Source organism: Aulostomus chinensis, chromosome 10 (assembly GCF_037954235.1).
Source record: "Aulostomus chinensis isolate RoL2024-O1b breed Wild chromosome 10, RoL_Achi_v1.0, whole genome shotgun sequence".
In the NCBI taxonomy this organism is placed as follows: domain Eukaryota; kingdom Metazoa; phylum Chordata; class Actinopteri; order Syngnathiformes; family Aulostomidae; genus Aulostomus; species Aulostomus chinensis.
In genome coordinates this window covers 7,136,553-7,156,899 of record NC_141329.1, presented here as the reverse complement: position 1 = coordinate 7,156,899, position 20,347 = coordinate 7,136,553, and the positions used below count along the sequence as shown (strand labels likewise).

Sequence of the window (20,347 nt, the reverse complement as noted above, 5' to 3'; positions counted from 1 at the left end):
GACCCATTTTTACTGTGGATTAGTGGATAGAAGATCTTTACTGTCTGACATTTAAAATGTTCTGCAGGGAGTTGAAACAGGATGGATGTACAGCTCAGTGGTGTTTGCAGCACAATAGGAGGTAGCTTCTGTTTTTAAAAATGAACACAAAGGAAATACATACACGATGATAGAAAATGAAATAGTACAAGATGGGGAACTCTGCAGGAGAGTTGGGGGAAACATGGCTTCCTGGGTTGTTTGAAAATAGCAACAGTGTTTCATCTCTTTTGTGAAAGAATTTGTCACTTTGAGAATTTGTTTCATATTTGTGCACTAAGTTTATCCAACGTCACTCGAGGGTTGAAGATGCTATTTTAGTGAAGTAAGGACTTTTGTAAATAATTTGCTAAGTAAATCTGTCAAAGGCGCTTTCGAGAAATCGACCAAGCGTCACATGACATGAAGGTAGAATCAGTGACACGGAGAGCTGATGTTGAGTTAATGCTTCAGTAGAGACAGCGACTCAGTAAATCTCTCCCCTACTGTATGCTCGGATACTCACACACACATTTGTCACCGATTCAAAAATACATTTGAGACAGTTAATGTTTCATGTAAACATTTTCAGAATGTCATGAAACTACAGTAACTGCTAACATTCTATGATTTTATTATTCTTCCATATCTTTTTTTTGCCCCACAGCTAATTCTCTCTCAAGCATAGACATTCCATTCAACCACTGTTTAGAAAACCCAGGAATGGTGCAAGTCTATAATTCTCACTCCTACCCTCCATGGCAAGACATGACATCTTTTTTGGCCTTTTGGATTTCATATTAAAATAAAAGACAGAAAACCAAAGATATTCATAAACATAATACAATTTATTTTGTAACTTTTACACATTTTTTTATTTGACATATCTTTCCCAGCTTCATACACAACACAGTGAGATCTAAATGCAGCCCAGCATTTACAGGCTATATACAATTTAAACTTTCTCCATAGGGAAAAAACACACACAAGTATATTGTTGCTTCTTCAAGTATCTGAATCCCTGTAGACTTTTAGAAATTTTGTTTTGCTACAATAAGATTCTGAACTGAATTAGGTTCATTATTTGCATACAATTGGAATTGAAGAAAAGTGTGGGATGCTCTGGATTTAATGACATTTCTAAAAGTCACTGCTGTAATCATATCGCATCAGAACAAAAATATTTAAAAAGAGTAAAGAAAGAAACGACAGGGCAGATACTTTCCAAAGTGGCCAAATGTGATACCAGTGTGGGCAGGGGTCTTTGCTGTTGTCCCCCTCTGATATGCAGCAACATACATGGTCCCAGTACAACAACAACAAAAAAAGCTATTTGAAAAATTTACACTGGACAGGAGAAGTTGTTCTCCAAAGAAACAAGCAACAGCAAATATTAAAAAAAAAAAAAGTTTTAGATGTTTACATACATAATATTTTATTAAAGTAATTACATGTTTACTTTGAATTTTTTTAAAAAAAGGGCCTTAAATTCTGACGATTGCTACTCCGTATTCCTTCACAGATCAGTACATTCAAATGAGAACAGGAGAGCACAGCTTTGCACGATGTCGAACGGTAGATTTACCGCTTATTGAAGCGCAGAGAATACCCGTCACAGTGATAGTTAGAAAAATAAAAGCACGTTTGTTTGTGACACTTGTTAAAGCACCGATCCTAGACTTCGACGTGGACGTGGGCCGACAGTATGACGCAGCACTGCCACATGTCCTTTCTTTCAAAGACCCAACAGCAAAGCAACCAGTATTTTTTAGATCAATTTTATATTCACATTCAAAATCCTTCAAAAGCTCCTAAAATCAGATCACTGGAGAGTTTTAAATAACTTTATGTAGTATTCTATCTTGTTGTCGTCTGTCTGAGGAGATAATTGTAGTATTTCATGGGTTGACTGTTTGGTGTGGATATACAGATGTGTTCGCAGCTGTGACAAATACAAACTTGATCCTTACACAGTTACTTGTGCTCAGAAATAGACAAACAACCAATAAGTAACAATTTGATTGTCTTATAATTGGAACCCTACATGTCAAAAACCCTCGTTTTCTTCTTAACTGGCCGATGTTTAACCCACACCATCATAGTTACTTTGCTGGGATGGTATGACCACTTACACACAGCAGGGGGAGCCATTGCTGTAACACGGCACTGACACTGCAGCTCCTGATCAGGAGTCAGGCTCCGGTCCACAGTTTGTCTCCGGCCCTGCAGCATGTGCCTCTGCTGGAGAGGAGGGGCGCCTCTAAACTCACATTCTCAGTGAGCTGTTTATGGCGGGTCAAGTCCTCTGTCTATGCTGTCACAACCCAGTACAGCCTCTCAAGTACAAACCTTACTATTGGTTGATCCACGACTGTCACAGTGAGAGGAGGGTACCTTCAGAGACTCATCATGAACATTTTCCTGCACGAAATGTTCCCAGAAAGTCCAAATGTCTCCATAACACATTAATGGATGGTGTGTTCTGCTCGCTACTGCCACGCACGCTCACCTCGATCACAGACGTTGTGCAGCAACCTGGTGTATCAGAATTTCAGGACATTGTGGTGGACCAGCTCTGACAGTTTTAGGAATGTTCCCGGGTGCTGTTCCACTGCTGTGATACTTCTGAGACTGAAGCTCGGTGGGTCATTGAGGTGGTCTGGGGCGGTTGTCCCTTATCAAGGGGTGTCTGCCTCCGCTGCCTGGTGGAATCGATCAAGCCAGTTTGAGAGTGCTGATGGGGAAGGGGGGCATGGTCACCATTGTCACAGGGTTAAGCACAGTCTGACCCACCAGTTGTGGGTGGTGAGCCACCATTGTTGTCTGTTTGCCAACGATGGCGGCGGCCGACTGGCTCGATGCAGTGCCGTTCATTTGGGCGTGGGCGTGGTTGAGGGTGTGGGTGATGTGACTGATCAAAGCTGGCTGAGTGACAGCCACCGACTGGGGGTAGAGGGCAGGTAGGTGCTGGCCCAGGTGGGTCACCGGGTGCACAGTGATGTGGCTGATGGGCTGGTGGCCGGGGGCCAGCTGAACAGAGCTGGTGGTGGTGGCAGGAGCCAGGTGGGCGATGTGTTTGGGACCCCCTGCTTGGATGACATGGTTGACTGCTTGGATGACAGATGGATGGGACACCGAAGCATGGGCTATCACGGTGGGGTGCAAGCTTGATGTGGACACCATCTGGGTCTGGGTGGGGATCAAGGCCTGACTGGGGGTAATGGGAGTGCTGGATGTGGTGGCTGGGGGTGTGGACAGGACCACTGGCTTGGATGCTGGCTGAGCAGGAGTCACTGGCAGCAGCTGTGGCTGATGCTGCTGCAGAGGGGCTTTGTGCTGAAGGGAGATATGCTGGGTGATGAAAGAGGTAGTGGTGGTGGGAGTCAGGGTCGGGGTCTGAGTGGGTGTTACAGTCTTCTGCAGCTCAGGTTTTACAGTTTGAGGCATGGCGGGTAAGGCAGGTGGTGGTCTCGCTGTAGTCTCTTCATCGAGGTCTTCGTCCATGATCTCTTCACCTTCTGCAACATCAAATGCAAATAATGTCACTTTACTATTCTCAGCAGCAGTAGGACGGGGGGGGGGGGGAGTGGAAGGGGCAGGGGAAGCTTTGACAGCCTACCTGAGGCAGTGGAAGTGGAGGCCTGGTCCTCCTCAGGCTGAACCGTCTGTCGAAGGACGCGATCGATCTCGATCACATCCATCCACTGGCTCAGCTCATTCTTGAGCTCGGCTAACTGCTGCTGTGTGGCTATCTTCTCCCTGGCCAGTCGCTCCATGTCATGCTCGTATTCCTTCTCTTTACGCTTTAACGTCTGAAAGGAGAAAGTGGCAGATGGTGAACAAACAGTTCAGTCTGCAGCAGAGTTTGTTTGTTGGTTTAACAAAACATGTACTGAGATGTAAATCAACTATGTACATGGCATCATAAACCCTGACTGCTCGGCATGGCCTTAAGTATTGCCATGTAATTGAATCAACAGCTCCATAAATTTTGTATGTTATGATGGAGGAAACACGATCTTGTTACACTTCATAAAAAAAAAATGTGCTTCATAATTTAGCATCACATAATCATAACACTTGTTTCCTTCAAATGTGTGAACAGCGACGGCCCAGTGAGTGCGCAGTCATCAACAATCACGTCAGCAACATAATGATACTCAGGCTTCATTGAACAGAAGGAGCTTATTCATATTGTCCAGCATAATTACATTCACACACGAAAGGTCGGTTTATTTCATCTCATTAATTCTTTAGGTGCAATTACTTCTGCCAGCAACACTGGTTTCCGCAAGCAGGTTCAACCAGTGTGTGTGTGTGTGTGTGTGTGTATTCACTACACTAAGGTAATCCAGTAAACCTGAGTGGCATCCTGTAGAACAAAGCTTAAACATGCCCAAAAAATAATGACTGTATATTCAAACATTTCCTGTGTGCAACAGAGCAACAGAAGCACGCGGGAAGGAGGAGATGAAGGAGACGAAGAAGGGAGGAGAGAAGTATGGAAAGTAGGAGGTGCTTCCGGGCAGTGGCTCTCTGACCCAATTTCCCTACAGCTCCCTGTCAGCTGACACAGGACAAAACTAAATAAACTGACATGAACTTCCTTGTGCAGAGTGACAGGAATTTAAGTTTGAAACTCTCTGAAAACTTTAATAAAAGGACTGTGTGTGAATAACTTGAGGACCTACTGTGAGGCACGCAAACATGACCCCCTGCTGCTGGCTGTGACCAGCTATACATGAATTAGTTCATGTCCAGCCTCTAAACTGTGACAGCCTCTGTGGGGTGGTGATCAAGGAAACAACACCATGTGAAATCTGCAACCAGCAACCTGATGAGCCAGGATCATAAAGTGTACTTCCTGTTAGTGCTCATGCCTCCGTGTGTTCGTATATCAGTCAAACCACATACGCAAGCCGTCTTGTGCGTTAAGAGTGTGATGGCAATAAAAGACAGTAAGAGACACCGTCATCTGCTCTGCACATCTATGCTACATTGCACATGTACATAAATAGAGAGGGCGGGGCTTGGGTGACTCAGCTCCTGTCTCTTGTCTTTATCCAAGATTAGTGGTGCAGCATGGGGAAGGGGGGGGGGGGTCTATCACACTCTCACCTACCATAATGTAAACAAAGGGAGAGCTCAACATATTTGACGTGAGACCGACATCAGCATTTAGGCTTCAAAATAACATCACACATCAATTCCAATTAAACCCACAGAAAAATATATTCAAAATATCTGAAGTGAGAAGTAAAAGTACTTTGCTGTGCAGACAAACAGCTCCGTTTAATCCTTAAAACATGAAGAAGCAGCAACTCTACTTGCCGTTCCCTCAGGATGTCTGATGCCTTCACCATGAATCGAAGGTTAATTCCAGCTAGAGATCTATGTTGACTGCTTGAATCCACAATATCATTCTTTAAGTCACCACAAAAAGCTCCTAGCCGTTGGTGGTCGGGGTCTCTCACCAGGATGTTCCTGGCACATCCAACTAGTAGGAGGGCCCATGGGTAGTGCCAAAACACGCTGGATGAATTACACACCGGTGTGGGAATGTCTTGGTGTGTGTGTGTGTGTGGGGGGTGGGGGGGTGGGGGGTCCCTCCTGGAGCAGCCGGAGGGCATTGCTGAGAAGGATGTCTGGGTTACATTGCTCAATCTGCTGCCAACACACACTTCTGGATAAGTGATGGATGGATGCGCACGGACAAACGGGATATTTGGGGGCCGTCTGTGATTCTGAGCAGCAACGTTGGCAGCAACGCATGATGCACTGAAATGCCCTCGTCTTTGGTTGTCATGGAAACAGTTGAAAGCCTCCAGAGGTTTCCCCGGTAACCATGACTGAGACCATGCACAATTTGCCAAAAGATGCTTTAAATTGAAGACAGTGTGTCTCCATCAAACTGGCTAATAAAGATTCATTCTTCACATAAATGGGAAACCGATTCAAACAAACACACACACACACACACCTACATATGTGTTAAGGAGTCAGTAGGGCAGATGGGTGGGATAAGAGCATGTCAAATGTAGAACACACGCAGTAAACAGGACCGTCTCCCTCAGTCTAGCAAGCAGCCGACGTGAGTGGCTCTGTGACTGTGCATGCCACAGAACTATGACTCATGGAGAGAGAATGAGAGATGGGAGAAGTGTTCCACAAACACCAAGACCCACTGAACTGCAGTAATGTTTCAAAGAGCCACCATCTTTAGAGAAAAAAGCAACTCTCTGGGATTAAACCAGCCCGGATAGCCGGGTCTGTGGCAGATGGATCTCACATGGCTTCATCGCCCTCTAATCATGTCACCGTGTTGGTAGGACATTACGTTCCAAGTACCTTTTGTTTCCTTGCACATGACTGCCACTGCACACTCGCCAAACCCCCACCACCCTCCTTCTGGAGAGATTAAGCTCCACCTCGGCCTTGCTTGTGTGTGAAAAACTAGATCAGCAGAGGGATAGGCTGCATTGTGTGTGGTTGTGAGTGTGTGTGTGTGTGTATGTATGTGTGTGTAAGGTAAACACTGCTCAAGCACTGTCACAAGCAATGCAAGTGCCAAGCACATGGCCCCACGGAGAGGGAGAGGGAGGGCGGCAGATAGTGGGGGATTGAGCAGAGAGTAACAAAAGCTGTACTCACTGACTCACTTTTGCAGCAGTTGAGGACAGACTGCACAAGGCTGGACTTTCTTAAAGGGCCAGGAGCGCGCGAGGCCACGTTGCAGACATGCTGCTCAACCTGGCTGGGTGATCAGGCTTCAGCACGCAGGTCTTGTGACAGCGTGGTAACCATAAACCCTTGTTTAACTGTGCCTTCCAGCTGAAACAGAGAACTTCACGTGGTGCCTCACAAGTCCAACAGATAAAGGCTTGTCTTTAGCAAAAATATTTCCTCCTGCAAACTGTTGCTCATGTGCGAGTTCCCCCAATAACCTTAGCTGAGCTAAGGACAGACCGATAGTCCAGACCAGGTTAAAACAGCAAATCGAATGAAGTTTTAAATATAGCTGTGCTGTGGTTGAGATCATTTTGAACAAAGCGACCGTGCAGGAAACATTCCTTGCTGGTAATTAGGATAAATCTGAATTTACCTGAGTGAGATATGAAATACATGTGTGTAACAAGTACAAAAGCTAAATAACATGCAAGAAGGAATGATTATATTTTATGTTCGACACTAACCGAGTACACAAATGTCATTTACAGCTTTATGGCATCTGGGTTTTGTATCAGGGCCTCAAACCACAGATGCTATTATGTTCAAATATTAAATATTAAGGCATATATGCACCTTCTACTTATGATCTACAACCACATAAGATTGCACAACGCTGATCACAGTGGTATTTGCGGAGAGTCACGGGAGGAACACGTTCAGTCAGCTCAGAGAGGAACTCGAGCCTTGTGTTTACTGCTCAGTGTTCCCTGCCTGCAGCTGGTATCTAAGCCTGATGGTACAGCGAGTCCTGCTTGCTGCAGCACTGGGCGGGGGCCCTGCACAGGGGGGTGACGTCACGCGGCCCTGGCTAGCCATGTGCTTGCTGCTCATGTGGCCTTAAAAGCTCAGAGAGGCAGGATGGAAGGAGGGAGGGAGGGGGAGAGAAGACAAGAGGAGAGGAGAGGCATCAGGGCTTATTTTATAGCTTTCGCAGTGCCGCTAAAGGCTCAAGGAGAACAGCTTTGGGAACAGAACAAGTCGGTATGTTTATATGTCAGGATCAATCTATCAAGTGGCTCATGTGGAAAGAAAAGGATCAGGTTAGGACTCATAGTTTCTGAGTCACTGATTTGAAAAGACAGAGCTAGTGGACAAACTAGCATACATCACTGTTTCCCTTATTTCCCACTAGATGAGCTCTCTTCATGTCTGAATTACAGACAAGATAAATCTGAAGAAAGATGATCTTAATGCTGAACCTAAAGCCTCTTATTTCAACCTCTACAGTGTTTTGGTGTGAGTCTGCTTCTGCGCTGCCAGCCCAGAGGGAGGAGAGGACATGAGCAGGGCCAAGCAGTCCGAGCACACGTCTGCATCCCCCACGTCACGATGACAGCATGTGCACATTTTTATTTTCTTTCTGGCTTTCACCCTTTAAGTTGTTCTTAATCTCTGAAACAAAAAACACCAGTTGGACCAATGAAAGAAGCCAACCAGAGACAAAAGATGTTAACTTACCTTGATTAATCTGAAAGAGTCACTGTGTCATGCTCACATATACCAAAGCCTGTGTATTGATGTGAACTGAATTTACATTTCATTTTCCAGCTCTGGTTAGTCATTTATAAGCTGAATGATGATATCTGTTTTGTTCAGACATGAGCTACAAACCCTCTCTGGAAAGAGAGAAATCGGTTTGAGTCAGTTGTTGACAGGAGGAGGCAGGTCACTCAAACACAACACACCATGTTGCTTAATCAAAGGGGGGGGGGGGGGGGGCTGAACCCACGCTGTTCTAGTTTCCTCCCGTGTTCACGCGCGGACAGGAATAACCAGACTGCTGCTGCAGCCCACGGTGTTCCTCACAATACACATTAGTAAAGCTGCACCGAACAGGAAACAGCTAATACGCTGGCTTACTTCCAGAGGCCCAGTAAGTTCATCACCTGAGAGGGCGGCTCGCTGTGCACAACCACACGTTACTGCTGCTCTTCCTCAGACCAACAGTGACTCCAACACTACAATATAGGGCCAATTACAGGGCATCTGGTTCAGGTTATAATAATGAGCAAAACCAACATCTGCAGCAATTTGAAAAGGTTGATGTGTGTCTAGGATTCACAGCATCTCCACAGGGTCCTTGTATACAAAAAGAGAAGGATGACCCACATCTGTATACATTAAAAAAAAAAAAAAAATCACTCTGGATGGTAAATGTATGAAGGAGTTTAAATAGGCCAGCGGAACACATTGGCACTGACTTTTATAACTAAAATACTCTCCCACATATTGTGGGTCATTGATGTGGATGACAACTCAAATGCTAAATGTGAATATCAATTTAGAATTTTTTAAAAAGCAGCAAACGGAGGTAAATACAGAGTAAATGTCACCAGAGTGCTATGAAAGAAACCAGGTTCTCGTAGCAATTGGCATCTCACCTTCCCTGCCCTGACACACTTCTGTCTGACTGGTGTCTATTTGCCTTTTCTGTGCAGCAGCTGTAGGCCTGAAAAATGACTAGGCAATCATGTTCAATCGTGTGGAAGCAATGCAGCACCACGCCACATTTAGGACATGCTACATGTTCTATTTAATGTCTTTTTATGTTTGAAAACAAACAGAATGCTCTACAACTAAAGCAATGTGGTTTTTATACAACATAAATACAGATTTAAGCAAACCAATATTCACCAGAAGGTCATATTTTTAGACAGTCCTAACTGAAGTACATATATGCAAATAACTGATATGACTTTTATAACTGTTTCTGTTTTATTAAGTTTTGAACTTTACCAGCTGCCATTGTTCCTTATGTTTTCTCTGAGGTCAGCAGGCTGCAGGGCCTTTTCCTACCAGGCCTAATTTCTCCGAAGTAATCTGTGATCTAGGTGGGTTGTTTTAATTCTAATCCGAAAAGTCATCTTTTTGCTTTAACCTTCCATGAGTTGCTTATTAGATGATGATTTCAGGCTCATATTTGTTTGGTGGCTCCCTAGCACATGAGCATCTGAACCGCGTTGTTCTGATTCGCTTGCTAGTTTCTGTGGAGAGGACAATCGCATGACACGAACCTCCAGATGTTTTTGATCTAGAAGCGACTCAGCCTCCATCCTCTGTCTAGCTCAGCTCTCATGTTGTTTGTCTATACGTAGTTATGACAACTGTGGGCGGGGGGCATTGATAAGAGGTGCAAACTTTATCAGGGTGGCTCAACGCAGCGGTCGGGGCTAAGAGAGCAGCAGCTCACCTGGATGTATCTCAGAGCGCTCCTCAGCACACTCAGGTTGGAAGTCTTCTTCTCGTCGATGTTCGGGATGTTCTTCTTCAGGGTCTCAAAGCACTCCTTCAAGTGTGCTCGTCTGACGGACACAAGAACACGACGAGTCTTGAGTTCATGACTGACCACACGATAAAACAACAATACAGATTTTTTTTTTTAATATATAGATCTAGCTGATAAAAAAAGATCAAACTTAGCATTAAAACCCAACAAGTACTCTCACGCCAATTTCAGAGGAACCTATGGTAGACAGGTTGAACCCACCTGTTTTTCTCAAGCTTGTTATGCACTTCTCTCGTGCCTGCCCTGTAAGAGCACAGACGAGAGCATCGTGAGAATTTGGTGTCCAAAAGGGCAACACGACAAGAATAATCACCAAAAACAGGAAAGTACTCTTGCTCTGTTGCTGCGGAACACTTGACACACATTGATGCCTGATTCAAAGTAAAAAAAAGTAGGTCTCAATATACTGTTGATCTTTTTTGTTATCATCTTAACCTTTTCAGCAGTGACATAGCAGCCGTACACATTAACAAACAGTTGCTAACTTTTAGATCATTAGAAATGATAAAGATTCAAGGTTCTTCCAGGTTCTTTCCCAGTACTTTCAACATTCTGTACGCTTGTTTATGGAGAAAACTGAGCAATTATCATGTTCATACAGTCACAGAGAAAAGTGAAAGGTTCATGCAGAAGTCTTACCCTCCAGGCCGTTTCTTGTGGTCGTCAGGAGGACTCCCGCGGCTGCTGGAGCCGTTGATTAGGGGAGCAGGCTGAAGTGATTGGGGTAGTAAGGTGTGCTGCTGAGGGGGGGAGACGATAGAACCAGGATAGCGCTGCAGCAGTTGCTGGTGTGTCTGCTGGGGTAGATTAGTGTTACTACCTTGGGGGATGATCTGTGGGTGGTGGTGGTGGTTGTGTATCAGTTGCTTGTGATTGCCAGTCAGCAAAGCGGTCGGGTGCTCAGGTTTGGGCTGTGGAGAGCGTGGCAGAGCGGCTGCACTCTGCTCCTGAGGAGAATGAGGGTCCCGCTTGGGGGAAGTAAGAGGTGGGGCAGCTGGGGGGGACAGCATGGCAAGAGGCAGAGAGGGTGAGCCTGTAGGGTTGGGGGTGACAACTGGGATAGGGATGACTGTAATGGGCATGGAAGGAGGAGGCAGGGATGGCGGTATGGGGGTGGGGCGGTGCTCGGTGCGGAGCTCCTCAGCTTTAGGAACATTGTTGACGTGGATTCTTGAGTTATGGTTCACATCAGTGCGTCTTTGCTCAGTCAGCTGCTCCAGACTCAACTTTTCATTTCGTTCATCCTCTGTGGAGGGAACAAAACACATCAATGTGACAAACGTGTACAATCACACCACTTGAGGAGAAAATAACAAAACCATGACCTGGATTCAAAGATCTAAGAGAGGAAATCAATCGGCCTATTTTCACATTCAGCTGCTCCTATGAAACTGTCCTAAAATTTATACAACAACTGATATAACAGCTGGCAAACCATTTTAGAAATCCTCGGTAATACATCATCACACACGAACCTGAATCTGCTGCCCACCCAATCACATCAGTACTGATAGTGCTTATTTAGCACACAGACAGATCGGATGTTGACAGCCAAAACCCCATGAAACAATCAGCATCACATTATCAAAGAAAACACCCCGAAAAAGAAAAAGCTGGAAATGCTGCAGTAGCGGGTCCTCCATGATGAGGTTTATTTTCACACCAGTGTGACGATCAAGAAGCTGCTGGTGTTTATTTTTATTTATATACAAAAGAAGGTTGTTGCTAATGGATGGACAGCTTTTCATCTCCGCTGACATAACCTCAGGACCCGAACATGTACGAACAATTACATGCTGCATGTTAGGAGGAGTACAATAAACGCCATTATTCAAATCTATTTCCACAGGCCAAGTCACACTTCTGACTGGAGTTGCAAAGACTTGAATAGCTACAAATTACACTTTTCAATGTACTACTTGTTGATCTCAAGCTAATATGTGCATTTCTCTTCAAATCCTCAAAAGACAGATGGTGGGATAAAAAAAAGACAAGAAAAACTGCTGTATTCTTTTTAGTGTGACCCAGTACAAGTCACTCCATGTCTTGTGGATGCTGAGGGACTGTCTGGTTGCTATGGGAGCTGGACTGTTCAGGGTCATGGATGTCAGATTAAAGCAGCAGTGGACCAGAAGGTTATTAAGGAACACCTTACACCCTGGAGATCTTAGACCTGAGAGTCACTGGAACCTTCGATTTTGCATTCAGTTCTATTTGTTACCATCATGTGACCCCGTTCGCCTCACTCTCCATCACGAAACAATTTGAAACATCTTGTGTGATTGGGTTTAATTCCAGTGAGCTTCTTGCAGTTGGTGTTTTAAATCTCGACAGGCTGACTGCCTCAACTGATATTGTTTTAACAAACTCTCCCCACAAGAACACGGATGGAGCTGTGTTTGCCAACGACCTGAGCGATCATTGTACCGTTGCAGCTGTAAGAAACTAAGCTTCCAAAGTCAAAGCCTAGTATTTTATGCAAAAGAGATGTTAAAAACTTCTGTACCTCAGCTGCTTGGCTGCCTTTGAGTGGAGTAGAGTTGCTCTATTTGATGATTTAGAGCTGGATCTGGAATACTTCTTTGATGAATTCTGATGTATAGTCATTAACATGCTCCTTTTCAAAAATTGGGGGAAAAGGCCCGAAATAATCCCTGGTTTTCGTCTGAAATTGAAAAACTTCTCAAAGAGAGAAACATTGCTTGGGCCAGGGCTCAGAAAACAAAGACAGAGGTAGGCTGGCTCAGTTTTCGCCAGCTTAGAAGTCAATGTACTTCCCTTAATAACAGTGCTGTCTGACTTCTACTTGAATGAATCCATCAAAAATATAAATGACCCTAAAAAATTTTGGCAAGTCGTAACATTGCCTTCAAATCACGTGACAACTAATGACTTGCCAAGTTCTTTAATTACTCAATCTGGTACACTGTCTGATAAGACAGACACACTTAATCATTTAAATGAACATTGGATTTCTGCTGGATCCTTGTTTGAGTTGCTAAACCCTGAACTGACAAATGCTGGCCTGGCGAGTGTTAACACACCCTTGACTCCGCAGGCTAAAATCTGGAAGTTGGCCTTTGCTCTCCCCCTGTTAAAAGGGGGTGAACCCACAAATGTAAACAACCACAGACCAATTTCTAAATTGTGTATTTTAGACAAACTGTTCGAAAGGATCCTCAGTGACCAACTACAGGAATTTTAAGAACAAATAACATATTATCTCCACTCCAATCTGGCTTTAGAAAACAGCACAGCACTGTTACAGCTGCACTAAAGGTCCTAAATGATTTAATTGAGTCTCTGGACAGCAAAAATCACTATTTTTATTGATCCGTCAAAAGCATTTGATACATAGACCACAGCCTGCTGTGACAAGCCTAACATCACACTGGCTTATAAAGCATGCAGCTGCCTGGTTCGCCAGCTATCCATCCAACAGAGCACAGTGGGTTCAGGTAGCTGAAACTACCTCTTCTTTCCTGGTCATTACCAAAGGGGTGCCTCAAGGTTCAGCGCTGGGACCCATTTTATTTTCAATCTATACAAACGATCTCTGTAATAACTTGTCAAATGCATTGTCTCATTTTTATGCAGACGACACCATTATTTATTGCTGTTCAAACTCACTCACTCAGGCTTTTGAGTTTTTACATGCTGCTTTTAATGTTATCCAGTCTTGTTTATTTGATCTTAAATTTGTTTTAATCACAGATTAAACCAAGCTTATGGTTTCCTCTTCATACAAAAAGGTGCTTCCACAGAACATTACAAATATTGTAACATCTAAAGGAAAACCTATACATCAGGTTTTAGGGTTTTTAATCCTTGATCAGGAGCTTTCATTTAAAGCCCATATTAATATTCTGGTCACTTCACTTTGGGTGAAGCTTGGATTCTTTTTCAGAAATAGAACCTGTCTCTCTCTCAGGGTCCAAAAAAAAACAGTGACAGGGACCTTCTTGCCCATCCTTGACTATGGGGACATGCTTTATTTGAGTGCATCATCCGATTGTCTCAAGTCCTTGGAGGCTGTTTTGCATTTGGCACTGAGATTTGTCACTGGCTGAAGTCGTCTCACTCACCACTGTGAATTGTACATGAGATGGACTGTTCCTTAATTGAGTGCATTCAAGATAGGCACATTAGTTGACACTAACGTAAAAGGCTCATTTACGCCTGGTTCTGCCTTATTTATGTGCTTTATTGCAGAGCACAAGCAGCCGCTATGCCTTGCGTTCTCATACTACACTTGTTCTATCTGTTCCTCGGGTAAGAACTGAATTAAAAAAGAGAGCTTTCAGCTTTGCTGTCCACTCGGCATGGAATACGCAACAGACTGAACTGAAACTCCCTGAATTTATTCTACTTGGAGCCTTTGTTCTATCCTGTGGGACAGCGTGAGAACATGTAACAGTGCCTGTGTTAAAATCTTAAATTATTGTTTAATTGTTGTGTTACAGTTCCCAGGCTTCTTTTTTTTAACCGAAAATACTATGTTGTTAATCGAAACTGTCACTTCCTAAAACTGTTCTATGACATGTGGTGCTGACCGCTTGGTCGGGTCACCCTTGTGAAAGAGATCCTGATCTCAGTGGGTTTTCTTATCTCATTAAATAAAGGTTAAATAATTTTTTTTTTTTTAATCAGCGAGGGGGAGTTGAATCCAAAGAAAAAGAGTAACCCAAAACCTGGTGGTAAAATAGAATTTTGTTGCAGAGATGAACACTAGGCTGTTGCAGATTTTAAATGTCATCACACCGAATGGAGAGGAAGTTCAAAGCTGCTTGTTGCTACGTTGCATCCGCAGTGCAGTTTCTTCATGACACATCTTCAACGCTGAACGTCTAGCGTTTGACTTTACACTTCAAATATCAAACATTGAGATTATCATGCAAAAAAAAACAATGTAAGTCTAGTAAACTTTTTGCCAAAGTTTTTTTTTTTAACTGCAATAATCCAAAATCCAATGTAAAAATCTGATTGTTTTTTTTTGTTGATGATTCTAACTTTTCAAGGTTGACCTTAAAAAAAAAAAAAGAAGTCATCACTCACGGAGGAGGTGGGATTTTTGACCTGTGCAACAACAAGCCACCAGGGGGCAATCAAGCTCATTTGGCTTCATTTAAGGGGAGCTGTTACATTTGGTGTTCGTATACAGTGTGTTGGCGGGGAACAACACTCACAGATCTGTGCTTTGAGGACTTATCTAATATTCTGGGTTTTTGAAGGAAGCTGAACTCTGGGATAAATGTCCTCACATTGAAATTTCAGAAATCAATTTTCAGAAACATTACAGACCGAGTGTCTACACACAAGCACCTTCTCACTGAAGCACTGCACGATTATCTGAATAAAAAAATAAAAAAATAAAAGCAGAAATGTAAAAACAAGAATGTCGAATTACACATAACATGAAGCAGAGGAATATTTATCAGCCCTTGTCAGGGCTACTCGACAACGGAAAACATCATAATCCTGATTACTGTGATAAACACTTTGATCTCTGTTATGAATTTAATTGACCAAATAGAACAAAAGACTCAGATACAATAAAAAAAACAAACAAACTACAAATACAAACAAATGTTGAGTTGTGGTGAAGATGCCACTGCAGGCAAAGCCACGATTATAATTGAAAATGACAGTTGATTAATTTCCCGGCACTGAATCTTCATGCCGTCATCCCTATTTGTCCAGACGGTGTTGCAGCTCTTCTGAACTGGTTGGATCAGTGTAAAAAAATCACGGCAGAGGAACGTGATATTTCCAGATTACCACAGCTCAGGTGAGCACTTAAAGGTCACCTGATTCCAATGAAGTCATGTCATTGATCACTGTATATTCTATTATTTTTCCAGTTAAGAAAGACAAAAAGTACAGGATGTCCTGGTGACTCCAGGCAGATTTCATAAGCGGGCACCATGAAATGATTCGATGATAAATGAGTATTGTGGTGCCGACGCGCATTAGAGGATTTCAGCTAAACTGGTAGAAAACCTATAAAGCACATTAAAAAACAAGAGGGTTTTCCACAGACATTATATAACTGCATAGACAAGCACTGGCCTACTTTCCTCCACATAGTGACCTGCTACAGTAGGCAAGAGGAGGAGGAGGAGGAGGAGGAGGAAGCGGAGGAAGAGGAGGAGGAGGAATTCTCTCCCAATGCAGCAAAGTGGGAGGAGCTGGAGGAGGGAAAGAGCAGGAGCTCTCACTCTACAGATGTTCTGAACAATGTTAGGAAGCAAATAAATCCCCTTAACGCTCCAACAACAGCTTTTAGAATTCCATGCCGCATTGCCCTGGAGAAGAATCAGCAGGTTGACTACTCAAACATGAATTTGCCAAAAAAAAAGAAAAGTATGTTGCTTTAACAACAGCGAGGGTCTCGCTAACGCTCATGATGTGATTGTGTGATACTGAAGCGTGGAGATAATAATCTGTAATAGGAAAGTGGAGGATTTATAGGCTGTACTTTCTTCTGCTTTATTAACAATGACACGCAAGCGCTGTAGTTTAGTTAATTCTGGTGAATTCTATTGGCACTGGAGCTTTGAAACGTTCAACTCTGACCTTTGGAGCAGTCGGCGCGGTAAAGAATTAGTACATCGTCGGGATTTAGGACACGAATCCCTGCAATGTACCGCGCTGTTCCTTGCGGTGGCGGATTATCTCCAGAGGACACGCAGCGCAGTCGTGACTCATCTTCTGCATAAACAATCTTTGGGGAGGGGTTGCCCGGTACGCACGTGGTGAAAGGGGCGTGAACACCACGCAGTTTCGAGACACTGGGGGTGGGCGTGTCTGTGGTACACGTCATCGACAGACACTTAAAGCTCTTAGGCGCGACTGTAGGGCCATATAGTTTAAATATTACACAATTACACGACACACATAGATTAAGGAATCAGCACGCGGGATGAGGTGTAATCCAGTGACCCTCGAGGAGCGGGAAGAAGGGGGGGACGGAGGAGCGCGTGCAGTGGGAAGCCTGACGGCCAGCGTCATTCGATCCCCGACTGAAGACGTCGGGTCAAGCTTCGCGTTTCCCTGCCACCGCCCTTTATCTCCCCTCATGTTTTGGTCAGTCACCCACACAGAGGAAGATGACGGCGGCAGGAGGGTGCTAGCCAATTCCCTCGCCCCCCCCCCCCCCCCCCCCCCCCGGTGTCGCACATAAACAATTCCATCCAACCGTGCAGCAGGTCTCAGCCCAGTGACGCCTCACACTGCAGCAGCTCGTCAGTGTTTGGAGCTGTTTTACATGGATACACACACACACACACACACACACACACACACACACACACACACACACACACACAGCACCGGGGTGACACACACACACGCGCCAGAGTGAAAGGAAAACTAGCATGTCAAGGACTGACTGACACACATTAGAGACCCACTCAACTCTAAATATGCAGACGGTTTACGTATGGCGTTAATAGGAAAGCGCTAACCCCGGTATCCTGTGAACGGGAACATGAGGATTACACAGATTTATCATATATTTCTCTGAGATTACAGATTGCTAGATACAGGTGGTGGAGAAACATAAACTATATATATTTTTTCAATAAACTCCAGCTTACCACGTGCTTTCTGTCGTTGTTGGGCTTGCAATTCCAAGAACTTGGCTGCTTCCAGAAGCGTCTCGATGCTCATCTCTGTAGGGCTGGAGAGACTCTGGCGTAGTTGTTTTAGAATTAAAGCAAGAAAGCAAACGCGCCTGTGCGGTACAGGGAGAAGTTCCCCAGTCTGAAGCAGGAACCGTGTAATCGGATACCCCCTCAGTAGAAACTGCCACTCACATAGAGGCGTTACAAACAAGATGGCGCTCAAAGTAGTAGGAACAAATAAGGTTTGTGAATCATGCAGCGTTGTAACCGCCCCCAGACACACACCCTCCCATGCTTGTAACAGAGAACCTCGCAAAACATGGAAGTATCTGGACTGGGACTTTTTTGTGGCATAAACCTCGGGAGCTGAGTCACGTCCTCCTCCTTCGTCGATAAACAGTTGTCATTTAAAGGCGGCGGTCAGTTTGAAGACGAAAGCTAATGTGGCGAGTAGGCTAACTACCCAACGGCCGCTCAGGTCCAGAGGAACAAGCCCAGCTGGAGCCTAGAATATGGCTTGATGCGTGGTCGGAGGCGGAATATGGACACATTTTTGCTACAGATAATTTAGTAGCTGGTCCATGTTGTGTATTCCTGGATATTATTACTGTTCCGTTGTCTGATTCAGTAATAATGGTCTTCGAAGAGCACACAGACAACAAAACACATAACATGGTGCAGCGACGGACGTTTTAAATAAGGTGCAAGAATAGAACTTACAAAATATATATTACAACACTAATGTGTTCAGGGGTTTGATTTGTGTATTAAAGTTGGGTTACAGGAATGCTTATCCAAGAGTCGTCCTTAAATAAACCTGATTACACCGGCTGCTGTAGGAGAAAGACGAGGAACACACCAATGTCTATACCGGTTCATCTTTATTCAAGCAATAACTGTGCTCATGTAAAACAGTCTGAATGAGGTGAGCGGCGTAGCAAGAGCGTCGAAATGCCACTCAACCGGCGGGTCGACGACACGTAGACACGGGTTGTCGTCAGGATATTTTGTACCAGGTTCTTCAGGCAGACACGGGGATGGTTCAGCGGGGGGGGTCAGGTTAGGTTTTTATGGGTACCAGCACATGTGGGGGTGGAGGGGAACGAGAAGGCAGATGAGTTGGCAAAGGAGGCGTTGGTAAAGAGGACGGTGGAGATGAATGTGAGGGTGAGTAGGGCTGAGGTGAAGGTGATAGTGAGGGAGAGGGTGATGGGCATGTGGCAGGGAAGGTGGGACAAAGAGAAGAAGGGTAGGCGCTTTTACAGGGTACAGAGGAGTGTGCGGGCTAGAGGGTGTAGGGGTGGAGGTGGGCAGAGGAGGGAGGAAGTAGTGAAGGTGAGGCTGAGGCTGGGACACTGTGGGCTGAACGGGACTTTGAAGGTGTTAGGGAAGCACAACACAGGGCTGTGTGAGGGCTGTGGTGAGGAAGAGTCGGTAGAGCACGTACTTCTGAGGTGTGGCAGGTATGAGGTAGAGAGGAGGGTGATGAGGGACAGGTGGAGGAACATGGAGAAGGGTGAGATCAGTCTGGAGGGAGTTCTAAGGATGGAGGATAGGGAGAGTGTTAGGGTTCTTTTAGAGTATTTGAGGGATACAGGATTGTATGATAGGATTTAGGTTTAGGGATTATGTTTAGGATTTAGAGGTAGGATTTAGGTGTAGGGGTTAGAAGTAGGGAAAGATGGTGTTCCGCGATGGGACAGAAGAGGGCGGCAATGCTCCATCTGGTGGGTTGCCAACCGCCGAAAAAAACCAAAAAGAAGAAGAAGAAGAAGCAGACGACACGTAGCTCCGCCTGGATCCGAGACGGATGCGCCGTCAGATTCTCCGGAGGCAGCTGGATAACGGAGCGCATTCTCAGTGCAGGTCGGTGAGCCGAGCGCTCAGGTCCCAACCAGGAACGATGTCGCTCGGCTCACACCCAATTAAATCTCCGCCTTGCTGCCTCGTATCAGCTCACTTACTTCCCTTTCTTCGGCGACGGCGAGAAAGACTCGTACCCAGCTCGGAGTTATACACACGGAAAGCACCTGTCGTCTTTGCATGCTTGCGGACGTAAGAGAGGACTGCAACCTGCAGCTTAATCAGCGTCCGCCGCAGTCGCGGTCCCTGGCAGCTAGAAAACGGCATCCATGAGCTTAATTGAAATATATTTGTTTCCCAGGAGGCCAACTTTGAAAGTTAATGGTGGGCTGTGGGTAACTGCAAAAATTTTGATTAAAAAAATTATTTAAGGTTTTACATCTTGATATACTACAAATGCATTTTGTAAGGTCACTTTTTTCATGTGTTGGTATCACCTGAACACAAATATCATGTAAGGTTACAAAATGTTCAATTTATTCCAGTTCATGACCAATTACAATCACTCTGCTGTCTGATCAAAGTTTTGAATATTGGTAATGAATATTTAGATTTTTTTTTTTTTTTTTTACATTGCAAGCAATAACCTGACAAAATAACAGGTTCAGGTTTAATACTATTAAAAAGGAGCTGAAATTTGTTTGTGAAGGAACAAATGCCAAATGGTCAATCAGTCATAATTAAACTACCTTCAGGTGGATGATGGATTTAGACGTATTAATACATCAGTTCACAGTTTCACGAGTGTAATCATCTGAGCAAGTGTAAGCAACAAGACAAATCCCTAATTGAGATCAGGAGCATTAACAGCTCTAAAGGGCCATAT

General features: G+C 44.5%; 1 protein-coding gene across 2 annotated transcripts; it reads right to left on the bottom strand.

Annotated features, from left to right (window-relative positions):
- Window positions 1-843: 843 nt before the first annotated feature.
- Window positions 844-18,001, bottom strand: mnta (MAX network transcriptional repressor a). Of its 2 annotated transcripts, XM_086215829.1 has the most exons (6): window positions 17,632-17,995; window positions 10,673-11,279; window positions 10,235-10,276; window positions 9,938-10,049; window positions 3,638-3,830; window positions 846-3,536 (listed from the first exon to the last, which is right to left on the bottom strand). In XM_086215829.1, the coding sequence occupies exons 1-6, from the start codon at window positions 17,702-17,704 to the stop codon at window positions 2,734-2,736; spliced, it is 1,830 nt and encodes a 609-aa protein (XP_086071955.1). In that variant the 5' UTR covers window positions 17,705-17,995; the 3' UTR covers window positions 846-2,733. The 2 variants fall into 2 exon arrangements, with proteins under 2 accessions (XP_086071954.1, XP_086071955.1); XM_086215828.1 differs by lacking the exon at window positions 10,235-10,276 and having other exon boundaries at window positions 844-3,536; window positions 17,632-18,001.
- Between the last annotated feature and the right edge of the window lie 2,346 nt (window positions 18,002-20,347).

Coding starts and splice junctions, on each gene's coding strand:
- mnta (XM_086215829.1), bottom strand. CDS start 17,704: ATGAGCATCGAGACGCTTCTGGAAGCAGCCAAGTTCTTGGAATTGCAA. Junction 11,280..17,631: donor ACAACGACAGAAAGCACGTG/GTAAGCTGGAGT, acceptor TTCCCTCCACAG/AGGATGAACGAAATGAAAAG. Junction 3,831..9,937: donor GCGCTCTGAGATACATCCAG/GTGAGCTGCTGC, acceptor TTCTCCTTTCAG/ACGTTAAAGCGTAAAGAGAA.